General features: G+C 38.9%; 1 protein-coding gene across 3 annotated transcripts; it reads left to right on the forward strand.

Annotated features, from left to right (window-relative positions):
• Positions 1-282: 282 nt before the first annotated feature.
• On the forward strand, positions 283-14,348 carry tdrd15 (tudor domain containing 15). Of its 3 annotated transcripts, none has more exons than XM_031902987.1 (5): positions 290-395; positions 2,033-2,103; positions 4,613-4,683; positions 5,278-10,987; positions 13,098-14,348. In XM_031902987.1, the coding sequence occupies exons 3-4, from the start codon at positions 4,635-4,637 to the stop codon at positions 10,977-10,979; spliced, it is 5,751 nt and encodes a 1,916-aa protein (XP_031758847.1). In that variant the 5' UTR covers positions 290-395; positions 2,033-2,103; positions 4,613-4,634; the 3' UTR covers positions 10,980-10,987; positions 13,098-14,348. The 3 variants fall into 3 exon arrangements, with proteins under 3 accessions (XP_012826791.2, XP_031758847.1, XP_031758848.1); XM_031902988.1 differs by lacking the exon at positions 290-395 and adding an exon at positions 782-962; XM_012971337.3 differs by lacking the exon at positions 4,613-4,683 and having other exon boundaries at positions 283-395.
• Positions 14,349-14,984: the final 636 nt, after the last annotated feature.

Consider the following 14,984-nt stretch of genomic DNA (forward strand, 5'->3'; position numbering starts at 1 on the left):
ATCGCCGTGATACTTATCTGCAGTCTTAACTAGAGCCATTTTTAGCTGTATGTATTTACTACCTTATTCTAAAATTATTATTTGGTTATTGTACAATAATAGCTGCTACTATTACTGCTACAAAATAGTGCCAGCATACAGAAACTGTAAGACAGCCCTCCTGTATATCCTCTCTGAACTATATTCCCTCTGCCCTGACAGACACATTTCCCTCAGCAAAAAAAACTCGCGTACTGATTGGCTGCCTGAAGTCACATGGGGCTGTAGAGAGGATCGGAAAGCTTCGCATAAGGTGGGGCTGTCGAGTTGTTACGGCGGCGCGTCAGGGTCATAAAGAGTACCATTGTAGTAAATTGAAACGGAGGCAGGTTGCTGGTCTGACGACAGAACAACGGGTGAGCAATGGTTGTAACTTGGCTAATAGATGCCAGTTTTAGGCTCAGTCGACATGAAGCTAACAACAAGTGGGATCCTAAGATTTTGGTTGATAAACTTCTGTTCCCAGCATCCTTTGCTGTCTCCCTCTGGGAGCTCAGTGCTGTACCCAGGAGCAGCTGCGGGCTAGAGGGGGGGTTTCATGTTGGGCCCTTGGGGGGTATGAGGAGCTGTCGGTACATTTCTATAAGGAACCTAAACTTAATAAGAGCAGAGAATGAAGGGGACAAGCATGGCGGCCTTTTTCATTTGTGTGCAGGTAGAAGGGCAGGGGTATGTGTGCGGGGCAGTGAGCCTGGGATGGAATTATAGGTTTAGTTATCCTTTAAAGGGAAAATATACCCACATGTTTAGCATTAGCGTCTGTAGGAAAGGGGCAAAAGCGCTGTCTGAGCTACAGGACCCTACTGTATGTATATATATTATCCAGAGATGCACCATCCCTCAGGCACAGAGGAAACCATGATCATCTGCTGATAAACTGCAGGGATCAGTTATGTTATGGTTTCACACACACGGCATTAAAGGTGAACTTAAGGGTAATGACTGGGGGGAGATGACTAACAAATTGGCACCTCCCCCACCCCACCTTACCCTACCCCACCCCTACCCCTACCTCCCCCACCCCACCTTTCCCTAACCCTACCCCACCTTACCCTACCCCTACCCCACCTTACCCTACCCCTACCTCTCCCACCCCACCTTTCCCTAACCCTACCCCACCTTACCCCTACCCCACCTTACCCTACCCCTACCTCCCCCACCCCACCTTTCCCTAACCCTACCCCACCTTACCCTACCCCACCTTACCCTACCCCTACCTCCCCCACCCCACCTTTCCCTAACCCTACCCCACCTTACCCTACCCCACCTTACCCTACCCCTACCTCCCCCACCCCACCTTTCCCTAACCCTACCCCACCTTACCCCTACCCCGCCTACCCCACCTTACCCTACCCCACCCTACCTTACCCTACCCCTACCCCACCTTACCCTACCCCTACCTCTCCCACCCCACCTTTCCCTAACCCTACCCCACCTTACCCTACCCCTACCCCACCTTACCCTACCCCTACCTCTCCCACCCCACCTTTCCCTAACCCTACCCCACCTTACCCCTACCCTAGCCCACCTCACCTTACCCTACCCCACCCTACCTTACCCTACCCCACCCTACCTTACCCTAACCCAACCCCACCTTACCTTACCCTTACTCTAGCCCACCTCACCTTACCCCACCATACCCCTACCCTAGCCCACCCCACCTTACCCTACCCCTACCCTAGCCCACCCCACCTTACCCTACCCCACCTTACCCCTACCCTAGCCCACCCCACCTTACCTTACCCCACCCTACCCGTACTCTAGCCCACCCCACCTTACCCCACCTCACCCTACCCCACCCCACCTTACCCTACCCCACCCCACCTTACCCTACCCCACCTATCAACCAGAATTCGCAGAAATAGCACAGGTGGTGCTATATACCACTTTGGAGAATAACAGTACTGTTTGCCTTGGGAATAGGGTAAAAGTTTGGATTATTTGGGACTGATAAAAGTGATCTGTAATACCTGTATTTATGGTTTTCTTCTAGAAAAATATTTCAATGCCTCCTGATATTTGGATGTGGGATTCCCACTCAGCAATTTACAGCTAAAACACTCTGTAAGTACCCTCAATGCTTTATTGTGCTGTAATCCATTTATATAAGATTGTCCTACATTAGAAACCTTTGCAAGCACCATAGAATGAACTCGCCACAAAGAGGGCGGATAAATCATATTTAAAAATAAGGCAGCCACTCCGAGAGAGTATAAGAACAAAAATATTGTATTAGGAAAATAACAGCATAGGCTTAATGTATGCATTTTATGCTGTACCTAGCATCTACTCATAGGCAAGAGCTCTAAGGCAGTACGCAAGGTAAGTACAGGTATGGGACCCTCTATCCAGAATGCTCGGGACCTGGGGTTTTCTGGATAAGGGATCTCCTACCTTAAGTCTGCTAAAAAAAATTATTTAAACAGTAATTAAACACAATAGGGCTGTTCTGCCCCCAATAAGGGGTAATCGTATCTTAGTTGGGATCAAGTACAGGTACTGTTTTATTATTACAGAGAAAAGGGAATCATTTAACCATTAAATAAACCCAATAGGGCTGTTCTGCCCCCAATAAGGGGTAATTATATCTTAGTTGGGATCAAGTACAGGTACTGTTTTATTATTACAGAGAAAAGGGAATCATTTAACCATTAAATAAACTCAATAGGGCTGTTCTGCCCCCAATAAGGGGTAATTATATCTTAGTTGGGATCAAGTACAGGTACTGTTTTATTATTACAGAGAAAAGGGAATCATTTAACCATGAAATAAACCCAATAGGGCTGTTCTGCCCCCAATAAGGGGTAATTATATCTTAGTTGGGATCAAGTACAGGTACTGTTTTATTATTACAGAGAAAAGGGAATCATTTAACCATGAAATAAACCCAATAGGGCTGTTCTGCCCCCAATAAGGGGTAATTATATCTTAGTTGGGATCAAGTACAGGTACTGTTTTATTATTACAGAGAAAAGGGAATCATTTAACCATGAAATAAACCCAATAGGGCTGTTCTGCCCCAATAAGGGGTAATTATATCTTAGTTGGGATCAAGTACAGGTACTGTTTTATTATTACAGAGAAAAAGGAAATCATTTTTAAAAATGTGAATTATTTGATTAAAATTGAGTCTATGGGAGATGACCTTTTCATAATTCGGAACTTTCTGGATAATGGGTTTCCGGATAAGGGATTCTATACCTGTAATAGCAATATAGTTTACATAGACCAAGCACAGAACCACTGTGAATAAGTTGGGCACAGCACAAAACGCTCTACTTAGAAACATTCCAGGAGAAGGAGAGGTATAATCTCTTGGGTTCTAAATTTTAGGTAATAGTTTAAAGGGCAAATCACCTTACATGTAATGTTTAATATGATGTAAACAGCTCTATTCTAAGACCGTTAACAGGAAATTATTTTTTGCAATTTGTCACTTGAAAAGATTGGATTAATGTGATTTAGGGATGTACTGAATCCACATCTTCCAGGTTCCATAAATATTTTGCAAAACCTGGACCAAATCTTAACATGATTCAAAGTCACTGCATTTGAAATGTTCATTTCAGTTTTTGCCAGGCACTTCGGCAGTCTGAATCCTGCTCAAAAAAAGCTAGGATTCTACCAAATCCTTATACGTGATTTATATATATTGTGGTAGAATGGCCCAACAAATGAGAGAAAAGGTGAGTTTTCCCTTCAAGTTCCCCATAGTGGGAGATGTAATCTCTAAGGGAGAGGATGAGAAACCGAGAAGGTTTGTTCTGTTTAAAAGGTTGTGCTGTCTGGCCCTGAAAGCTATAGGGTTCTGGAAGGAACAAACGGATCAGGCGGTCCATTCCAGTAGTCCAGCTCGCCTATTGGAGCTTACTTTCCACAGGAAGGCTGTCCTGTGGAAAAGGTTTATAATTGTATAGGCAGGTGTGAGACAGTCTCTCAGAGCAGGGCACAGAGCAGGAAGGATACCTCTCTGTGTTAGGACTCCCAGAGGGGCTGGGGGTGCTGCCTGCCACTGCCAGAAGCAGAGGGAGCCCAGACTTTAGAAAGCTGCCAAGAGACTGAGGGTCTAAGGAGCTGAAAGGAAAGCCAGGAGGCTGAGCTAAAACCCCAGAAGTGTTGTGAGTTGTGAGGGATGACCCCAACATTTGTGTTTTCCCACTGGTAGTCCACAAGGGACCCAGGTTAGTGAGGGAACTAATGTAATGTGTGAAGGTAGCGCCCAGAGGGCAGGATTTATTTTTATGATTTGTTTTGTATGCTGAAATGGGCCCCCCTGTGTAAATAAACTGCCTTAAAGCCAAGAAAGTGTCTGTCCTGGATCCCGCTAGTTTACAATATATATATATATTTTTTTTAGTGTTTCTCAGGCTTGCAGTTTTAAATGCTGTCAGATTGCTAGGGCTTATTTGCAACCAGGCAGCTGTAAGAATAGAAGATTGGTAGTAGAGGGAGTGATAGAAAAGATTGTATTAAAACATAATTATAACAGTAAAATGTATTCCTCACACAGTCTGTTAGTTTAGGGTTTTTTTTCAGATTTTTTTCATCACGAAAATATTTTTTTTTGGTGCAGGCTGGAAATAGGCAGAATAGCAATGCTAATAATCCAAAAACCCACTAAAAGAGAAATATTGAAGACCAACAGTAAGTTGTTTAGATTAGGTTGCTCTGTAACATACAAAAAGTTTTCTTTTTTATTTCTAAGACCGTAAACATTTAAGATAATTAAAAACTGCTAATGTAATGATTGTAACAGTGGCGCCACCTGCTGGCACTTAGGCTAACTGTCCACAATGAGAAAGAGAAAAAGTATCTGAGAAACAGGTGTCCTGATAGGTAGAGCAACATCACAATCTGTTCCTGTTTTGTTTCTTATTGTAGACAATCTGCCAAAGATTTCAGAAAATGGCACTGTTACAAAATTCATAAAAGTAAAGTTTCAAGTTAAGGGAAGGCCATTTCCCCGTAGAATCCATTTTAAGCAAATAATTCCAAATTTTACTTTTTTTTTGTTTCTCTTTGTCTCTTCCGTTTCTGCTATTCAAATGCCTGTAAATTGGGGGTAATTCTGACTTGCCTGTGCCTTTAAAATGTAATTGTTTTTTTTTTTCAAGATTTTTTTAAATTCAATTTCACATTTAGGTGTTACTGGTACTATTTGAAAACTGTTCATTGCAACTGTAGCTTCTAATAATAATGCTTTGTACTAAATCATGTTTTTTGTTTTTTTTATTGCAGCAAAAATGGATGTTGAACTTTCAGCAAAATCTTTACCAAACATGGCTTTAAAGATCTTGGCAGTGGATTGTAACCCTGATAATGTAATCATCAAATTTCAAGGAAAATACAATTCCGAAAGTGAATTTGATTACCATATCTTGCAAAATGAAATCCAGCTTGTTCCAAAAGTGCGAGATGGAATTGGTAGCGGGGAGTTCTGTTTAGTTCAAGACAAACCATTTGGAGCATGGCAAAGAGGAAAAGTTTTGAATAAAATAAATGAGAAATCCGAAGTATTTTTGATAGACCAAGGAAATACAGTAAATGTTGATTCCACTCAAATAGCATCCGCTTCTGTGGAGCTTTTTTCACTCCCTCCAAGAGCAGTGAATGGTATTTTCTCTGGTATACTTCCTCTAGGAGACAAGTGGACCCCAAAAGCGGTAAATTATTTCTCGTCTTTGGTAGGACTTCAGGTGGAAGGGCATAACCAAGCTGTCTTGCTGGATCAGGTCACAATTTTTGAAGTGCCAACCATTATCACTAGTGCTGTGGAGTTAAACCTGGCAAGGTATATTGATTCTACAACATTCTGTCTTCTCACAGAGATTTTATACAAAGCTACCATAAATTACCAATGCAAACAATTGCCAGATTTGTTACAGCAAAAGACCTTATATTTGAGTTCTTCGCACAGTCTCCATGATTTGCTTAGCAGTTCTCAAAAGATTCTGGATCATCTCCTACCAGATGTTGCAATAGGAGCAACTGAAAAAGTTAAAATATCAGCTGCTGTAAGCTACAGTAGGTTTTATTGTCATTTATTGTCGTGGGAAAAAGAACTTGGTGATTTGAATACTCTGATGTTTTCTCATTATGAAACCATAAGGATAAAACAAAATTCAATACTGGACAATTTTGGCGTTCTCTGTGCTGCTAAAAGGAAAGATGGTCTGTGGCATAGGGGGGTAATAGAAACATTTCTTTGTGGTAAAAAAGTACAAATCTGGTTTATAGATATTGGGTGTAGAGAAACAATATCTTCCTCCTTTGTTCAAAAGTTAAAAACGGAATTCCTTACTCTGCCCATGATGGCTGTTCCTTGCTCTTTAATAAGTATGAATGGTCATGCAGATTATGCCACGAATATTCAGTTGACACCCTTTAAGCAGTTCCTTTTAGGACAAGCTGTTATTGCTACATTTGAACAATTTAATAACGAAGAACGCCTGTTTTACATAACGTTGCAAACTAAAGAGTATGACCTGAATGCAAACTGCCATTTAACAAATCAATGTGTTCCAGTATTTTCCCCAAATTGTTACAGAAGCCTCTGCGATTCTACATTGCCAGAGAAACCAAGCACTTTTTGTGTACCTGACAAAGCCTCAACTGAGGCAGTGTTTCATAAAACCATTCAAATGGATGCAGATTCAGTACATGTGGGATATGTTGAGTACGTGTTGAATCCATCCAACTTCTGGATACGAACTGATGAGTTACAGAATGAGTTTTCAGCCATGATGGAAAAAATTGCCGAAACTTATAATCCATGTGGTCCTACTGAAAGAGTTCTAAAAGATCCTGAACCAGGAGACCTTTGCTGTGCACTGTATTATAAAGACAGACATTATTATAGAGCCATTGTCACTGATATTCTTGACTTAAAAGTTGCTGTTTACTTTTTTGATTTTGGAAATACAGAGACAGTTCCTTGTTATGATGTAAAAACCTTACTGCCGGAATTTGAAATTTTGCCTGCTTTGGCAATGTGCTGCTCTTTGGCTTATGCTTATCCTGTGGAAGATGTGTGGGTAAAGAGTGCCAATGATTTTTTCAAACGAATGGTTTCTGGTAAAGCTCTTCTTTTTCATGTTCTCGTGAAGCACAAATACAAATATATTGTTGACGCGCGATATTTGGAAGACTCTGAAAACTCAGATATTGTTATGATGATGGTAAAAGCTGGATATGCAGAATATTGGAAGGTAAACCTAAATCCAAGTCCTGTGGTTACAAAGATTCGCTCAACAGGAAAATATAAAAATTCAAAAGTTGTTAAACAAAATAAAACTCGCATGACCATAGCAAAGCATGTCTTGAAAAATGAGAATGAGCGATCCAGAAACCAGTCTCCCAAAACTGAAGTTTTGCCTATTACTTTTAAACAGTATTTATTTAAACCAGGATCTGTGGTGAATGTCAAATGTTCACATGTGAACTCCCCAAGAGATTTCTGGTGCCAGCTTCTCACAGAAACTTCAGCATTAGCATTAGAAAGTATAATGAAAGACATTCAGAGTTATTATTCATGTTGTAATGACATGTACAAACATGGGCAAATAGCTTGCATTGTAAAGTGTGCGGACAGTGGTATATTTTATAGAGCAGCTGTTCATAATGTTACAGAAAAGGCAGTGGATATTATTTTAGTTGACTATGGATATTCTAAAAGAGCTTTGATTTCAGATCTTCGAGAAATAAAGCCCCAGTTTCTAGCTTTAGAAGGTCAGGCATTTCGTTGTAGTCTGAACAGCTTTCTTACTCCTGTAAGACCTCATCTCAGTTGGACTTCGGAGGCCTGTAGAGATTTTAAAGACTTTGTTAATTCTTCTGTGACTGAGGATTTGAAATGCACAGTCCATGCCCTGTTTAGCATGGGTACTACAGACCTTTTTAACGCCGTCAGTTTGGAAAAGCGTTTTGTGTGTGTGTGTCAGTTTCTGCTTAACAAAGGACATACTGCTTTCTCACATGCCTCAATTCCATTAATTACTCTGCGTAGCTTTTGTTACTCTGACTTCAACATTAAAGTTGGAAATTTAGAACAGGTGTATATTACACATGTTTACAGCACTAGCAGATTTTATTGCCAACTTGTGAGAAATACTGAAGCAATCGAAGCACTCATGAAAAGAGTTTCAGATATTGGTGACCAACTAATACAAACTGATTGTACAAAAGAAAGCAAATTGTGTATTGTGAAGTATTTTGAAGATGGCCACTTCTATAGAGCTTTGGCATGTCCAATAGAGTCTTCCTTATTGTTCTCAGCATTTTTTGTGGATTTTGGAAACAGCCAGATGGTAACAAAAAAGGAACTGTTACCCATACCAGACACAGCAGCAGATCTTTTATCGGAACCAATGCAAGCTATCCAGTTTTATCTTGCTGGTTTAGAAAATGTTGTTTTCACAGAAGAAGTTATAAAATGGTTAGATGAAAACTGTTTGGGTATGCAGCTGAATGCTGTTGTATTGGCCAAAGACTGTGATAACCAGCTTGTTGTAGATCTGTACAAGGAAAAGCTCCATATAAATCAGAAAGTTAAAGAACTGCTAGGCTACCCTCCCTCTGGGGATAATATTGTAATTTTGCCACAATTAAAAAATGAAATTAATCCCACATCAGAAAAAGGTATATCAAAAAAACAAACAGAACAACTTATGTCGCAAATGCTTAAATGCGAAACTCCATCACAAATTGATGAAGTACCTACTGCCAGATTAGTTTCGGCCTTTGAGAACTTATCAGTGAACCAAATGCAATGTAATAGTGTACAAAATCTAGTACATCGTGAAGGTAAGGTTGCTCTGGATGTAATAACTTCACCTAGAACCTGTATTACTTGTAGTGATCTGCCAGAATGTCTGATCGAACCATTGTCTAAAGATGTTGGATATATTTCCCACATAAACAGTCCTTCTAGTTTTTATATACAACTCTCAAAAAACGAGAATGCAATAGTTCATCTTGCAGAAGAACTTAATAAGGAACCATTATCATTTCAAGCTCTCTCTGCCAGAGATTGTAAGAAGGGCATGCTAGTAGCTGCTGAATATCCAGACGACCTTTGTTTTTATAGAGCCGAAATTCTAGAAATGAAAGAAGACAAATCGTTTGAAGTGAAATTTATTGATTATGGTAATACTGCATACGTGTCTTCGTTATTTTTGCTTCCGGATAAATTTTTATCTGTTCCTAAATTTAGTATCGCTGCTTCTCTTTTTGGTATTGAAGCATTAAAAACTAGGGAGGAATGGAGTCGAGATGTCACCTCCTACTTTTCTCAAAAAGTTAACGGAGAATCTGTTGACTGTAAATTTTTAAAAATGAATGGAATGCATTGGGAGGTCAGTCTAGTTTGTAAAACTGAGTTAGTAGCAGATGATCTAATTAAGCATTTTGGTTCAACAAAAACACAAAATACAGCAAGTGTGACAGCTACTCATTCAACTCATCCTTCAAATTCAAAGCTTATTGATATGCAAAACCAATGCAATGTCATTGGTGAGACAAATAACGAAATTACTTATGAAACCAGGGAAATCCAGAATCAGAATGTGATACCTAATCAGATTGAAACAGTGAAAAATATGTACTTTGCAGACTGTGGCAGATTCTTTGTTACTTTACATGGATGCTCATTAGAAGCCAACTTAGTTACTTTGATTGCTGAAGCTGTCAAGCAGGCTGATAACCGGCTAGCAGTCAAAAACATTACAAAGGGAATTACATGTTTGGCAAAATCTGAAAAAATTCAGACATGGCTACGTGCATCAGTAGAGGATATTTTTCCGCAAAAATTGAAGATGTTGGTTTTCTATGTCGACCATGGTGCACACGAGTTAATAAGCATGCATAATGCTAAAGTACTATCTGGTGATTTGTTAAAAATTCCTAAGCAAGCGATTGCCTGTAGATGGGCATGGAATGAGAAGATTAATGAGTTAGAATTTCAAAAAATGTTGTCATCACTCATGAAAAAGGATGTACAAGTCCTGTTTCTAAAATTCTTAAAAGCCTGCCAAACCTGGAAAGTAGAGGTTCTTATAAATGGGTCGCTCTTGATGGAGTATTTTCATGCCAACTGTCGCCAAGCTGAAAATAGTAAAAATAATTCAGTTACAAATAGATCTTTTGTAGAGTTTTGTATCCCTGAACCCATTCTGCAATGTGGGACCATATACACTGGCTTTATTACAGCAGTTTATGAACCTACTGATTTCTATTTTCAGTCAGAGGATTCTGAGGATTTAATGAGTAAATTACTAAAGCTTCTCCATGAACTCTCCAATGATCCTTTGCCTTTACCTTGTGAGTTATTAAAGCCTGGTGTAGCTTGCCTTTTAAAGTGCTTTGCTGACAATACATGGTGCAGATCAAAAATTATAGCAATAGAAAATTCAGTTCTGCTTAATCTTGTAGACTACGGTGTGCTTAAAAATATCCCATTTTCCGATGTTGGCAGGTTAAAATGTATTCCAGAAAAGCTTGCCAGTCTGCCATCTTTAACCTATCACTGTTCATTATATGGAGTCAAACCCTACGGTGGATCAGAGTGGTCCAAAGATGCAGTAACCTTCTTCACAAACTTTGTAATGAAACATTCCTCATTGTTGCTTCAGTGTGTTGGAAATAAAGCCCCTGGCAAAATGGAAGTGAATATTTACGGACAAGGAAGTTTATCTAAATGTCTTGTTTCTATGGGATTTGCGGAGTTCTCAGAAAGAGCAACAGCATGGAATTCCGATTCAGTAAATAATATGCCAAATGGGCTCTTGAAATCGAAAACAACAGCTGATATGTATTTACAGAATTCAAACAAACAGCGTCAAGACTACAATTCTAATGTTACATTATATTCATATGCACAAAATAAAAACAGCAAAGAATTCCAAATGCCTAAACGGAAGCAGGAAACCTTCTTGGACAACTAGTTTCAATTGTAAGTATCATTTGCCTTTCATTATTATATACACATCTTATAAAAGTTTGCTCCTCTGTAGAAAATGTGATGGATTGACTAATTTGGCTGAATTTATTAGTAGGGCATATTTGTACCCTGATATCAATAGTAAAATAAAATACGATGACTTAGGTTGGCCACTCATCAGTGGTCAATAGTTGTATGAAATCTAGTTTTCTAATAATAAAAAAATAAAAAATAAAGCAACAGGGAGTAGGAAAAATTGCTGATCTTACAGTATAAAGAGTGATGTTTTTTTTAAAATTGTCTGCCTTCATATACTTGTTTCAAGGCTACTGCATAGCTTCCCAGGTACAGTAACCCTAGTCAGCTACAAGGAATAGGCACCATTTGACCCACAGCTCTTACTTTTATGTCATTCAAATAAGCCATTGAACAGTAATCCCCCCTGCTACGGCAGGCCATGTGAAACTCTTGTGGATATATCAGTAGAGGCTATGTTCATGCAATTCTCAACTGAAAATGCCCTTATATATTTGACAAACAAATCATTATGGTTGAGGAGACTGCCTCACACAGATACAAATATATAAACAAAAGGAATTCTGGGAGTGAATTCCAAACAAACTCCTAAAAAAAAACCCATTTCCATGGGTTTATCCTATAGGCTAAAGCTCACCCACTGGGTTTTAAAGCAGAATCCAGGATAATAGCTGATCAGATTCCCAACTACAGACCGTTTTTGCCTTTCTTGAGGCTCATCAGTGTAGTGTAGGGTTTTCTGATCAGCTATTATCCTGGCTTCTGCTTTAAAACCCAGTGGGTGAGCTTTAGCCTATAGGATAAACCCATGGAAATTTTGTTTGGAATTCACTCCCAGAATTCCTTTTGTTTTATATATTTGAATAATTGTTTCATAATTTCTGGGACTGCCCTTTCCTTTTAATGTACAGATAAGAAATTAGACATCAAGTTTTTAGCGAGACAAAACATTGGCATACAAGACAGGAACCTCCGGTAGGTTGATTTATTTGTAATCAGGTTTTTTTTGTGTGTGTGATCACGAGCATATATCAAAAAAAAAACTTGAACCGGAAAAAGTGGATCGTTGAAAAAAACAAGATCTCAAGAAGAATTGTATTGTTCATTCATAGTCTCAAATTTGACTGCTTCGAACAACTCAAGATAACATTAGTTTGAATGTTAAAAATACAAATCCCATTGACTACTATAGAAGTTTATTCAAATTCTGAGGTGATTTCCACTGATTAATCTTAAAAATTGTGCATTTTTGCCACCATTTTCTTGAAGTTGGGGTTAAAATGTCATTTTAAATATCTAGTAGAATTGAGTCTAAAACAACTGGACTTTTCTGAGTTTTTCTTGAAAACGTTTCACCACTCATCCGAGTGGCTTCTTCAGTTCAAATGGTGAAACGTTTTCAAGAAAAACTCAGAAAAGTCCAGTTGTTTTAGACTTAATTCTACTAGATACTGTATATCATAAACCTAGATAAATGAGAATCTTCATAGACCTATTGCCAGTAGTGATGAGCGAATCTGTTCTGTTTCACCGTAAAATTTGCGAATCTTTCAAAAGATCCGCGAAACGGCGGAAATGTCGTGCGGTAAAAAAATTGCCGCCCGTGGCTTTTATTTTGTCGCACGGCTATTCTTTTGTCGCCCGCGGCTATTATTTCGTTGCCCGCGGCTATTATTTCGTTGCCCGTGGCTATTATTTTGTCGCCTGCAGCTATTATTTTGTCGCCCGCGGCTATTATTTCGTCGCCCGGCTATTCTTTTGACGCCCGCAACTATTCTTTGTTGACGCCGGCAACAATTTTTGGACGTGCGGCAAATTTTTCTGCAGCAAATTTTTCATTCATTTTGCGAAACGCGGAAATCCGCCGCATATCCATGCCTGGCGAAACATTTCGCCCATCACTAATTGCCAGTCATTTTAAATGTTAAGAAATCTGCTCCTTAGTGTGTATTTTGTTTGTATAGAGTATCTGCTGTGTATGAATGCTCAATTGTGGATAGCTACAACTACAGAAATAGTTACTTGTATGTTACATTCAGTTGTGAATAATAGGATGGTGTGTAAATGACAATTGTTTATTTTGTAGGCACTTGGATATCTGCTTTATGCAATACGTGAACTATCCTCAAGAAACATCTTCATTATTGAAGAAAGAGGACTTTCGTGCCAAGAACAATTTTTCTAGAAACCAATTTGTGCTTTAATAATAATAATAAAAAAAAAAAATTACTGGTATTTGCTTTTGTTCCACTAAATGTAACATGTAGAAGTAGTGGGTGGGGTTTTCATTACTGGAGCTTTTCATTTGTATAGAGAGTATATTCAAGGTATGTAGTTTTTGTTTGTATGCATTTCTTGCATGTTGTTTGTTTTGGCCTAGCATAGGTTTCTCAGTTGATTTTTACTAATACCTTCAATGCAATTTATGTACTGTAGCTCTTATAAAAATATGTTCCTTGTTTGTTTACAGTGTTTATCTTGGAGAGCCCTTCCTAGCTGACATTTGAAATCAAATAGCACATACATAAAATGGAGTGTTAGTTGCTGTTCTTCAAATTCCAAGTTAAAAGTTATACTTTTATGATAGTATAATTGATAGGAAGATGCCATTATTAATGTTTATGAAATACCTCAAAGGTTATTTTGTAGTAAAGCTTCCATAATTCAAGCTGGACTGGCTAACAAATGTAAATAGAACTTAAGCCCATTGAGGGATCATGCCACTCCCATCTTAAAGGATAGAAATGGCTTTCCCCCTTAACCCGGTCCAATAGTCTGGAGGGTAAGTATACTAGGAGGGAGCAGTTTAGCTTAGTTATATGAAAGTCAGTATCTCTTTAAGTTACTAATAAATGTTTATTAACTGCCACCCCAGAATCCCACTACATCATTTATATTAAAACCCACCTTCATTATTGATTAGGGCATACAATTATGCCCACCATTTGTTGCACCTTTTCAGCTCCATGTGTTCTATACTTCCATCAGTAGGGAGTAGAGTGACGCACAGTTCATCCATAGTCCTTTTGTGGTAAGAATGTTTGAGAAATGGGTTAGATCCCTTCCCTGGCAAGCCATACACATCTGTACATCAGCCGGCTGGGCTGGCAGTTTGAGTCTGTGGTTCATAACATTGCATTTGGAGAGTTTTTTTTTATTTATTGTGTATGAGTTTTTATTTACATATGTAATAAACAAGTAGTTTTGATTTGTATTATTATTCGTTCTAGGATATATTGAAATGTATCAATTTTTTTTCATTTCATTGTTTGGACTAAATGTTTTTACATCCAGATTGCTTATTTTTATTTAAATACACATGTTTAACAAGTTGGAATCTATGGTTTTGTGTTTTTTTTTTTTGATGCTTTATTAAAGCCTTAGGTGCGCATTGAACCTGTACTTGGGATAATCACCGTAAAAATGAGGAGTTAAGGTGGCCATACACCTTCAGATCCGCAACATCGCCAAGTGAGTAGATCTTCTCCCGATATCCCCCACCTACGGGTGGGCGATATCGTGAGAATCCAGGCTAATTCGGTGTTTTGGCCCTGGGCCCAAACGATCGAATTATAATGACTGGTATAGGCAAAGTCGGTTCGGGGACTGCATCAACGAGCTGGTTTTTTAACCTGCCCGATCGATATCTGGCCAATTTCAGTTGGTAGTGCCCATACTCGCGCCGTTTAGCTGCGAATCGGTCTAAGCTAGAATCGGCCCATGTATGGCCACCTTTAGTTGTGTGACTGCCCCTGGAACCTAGATAAAGAAGAGACAAGTCAAGGACAACAAAAATCGAAAAATACAATACAATTAGTTTCGGGATATAAATGTCAATATCATAGTTGTAGTTTATTTGAATTTCCTCATATTTTATGTTGCTTTTGGAGGCATTTAAAAGTCATTATATCATCATCAGTCAGCCATTTCTAAGACGTTTTGTTTTTGTGAGGGTTGGTGGTCAAAGTTTTAC

This window comes from Xenopus tropicalis, chromosome 5, assembly GCF_000004195.4.
Source record: "Xenopus tropicalis strain Nigerian chromosome 5, UCB_Xtro_10.0, whole genome shotgun sequence".
Classification (NCBI taxonomy): domain Eukaryota; kingdom Metazoa; phylum Chordata; class Amphibia; order Anura; family Pipidae; genus Xenopus; species Xenopus tropicalis.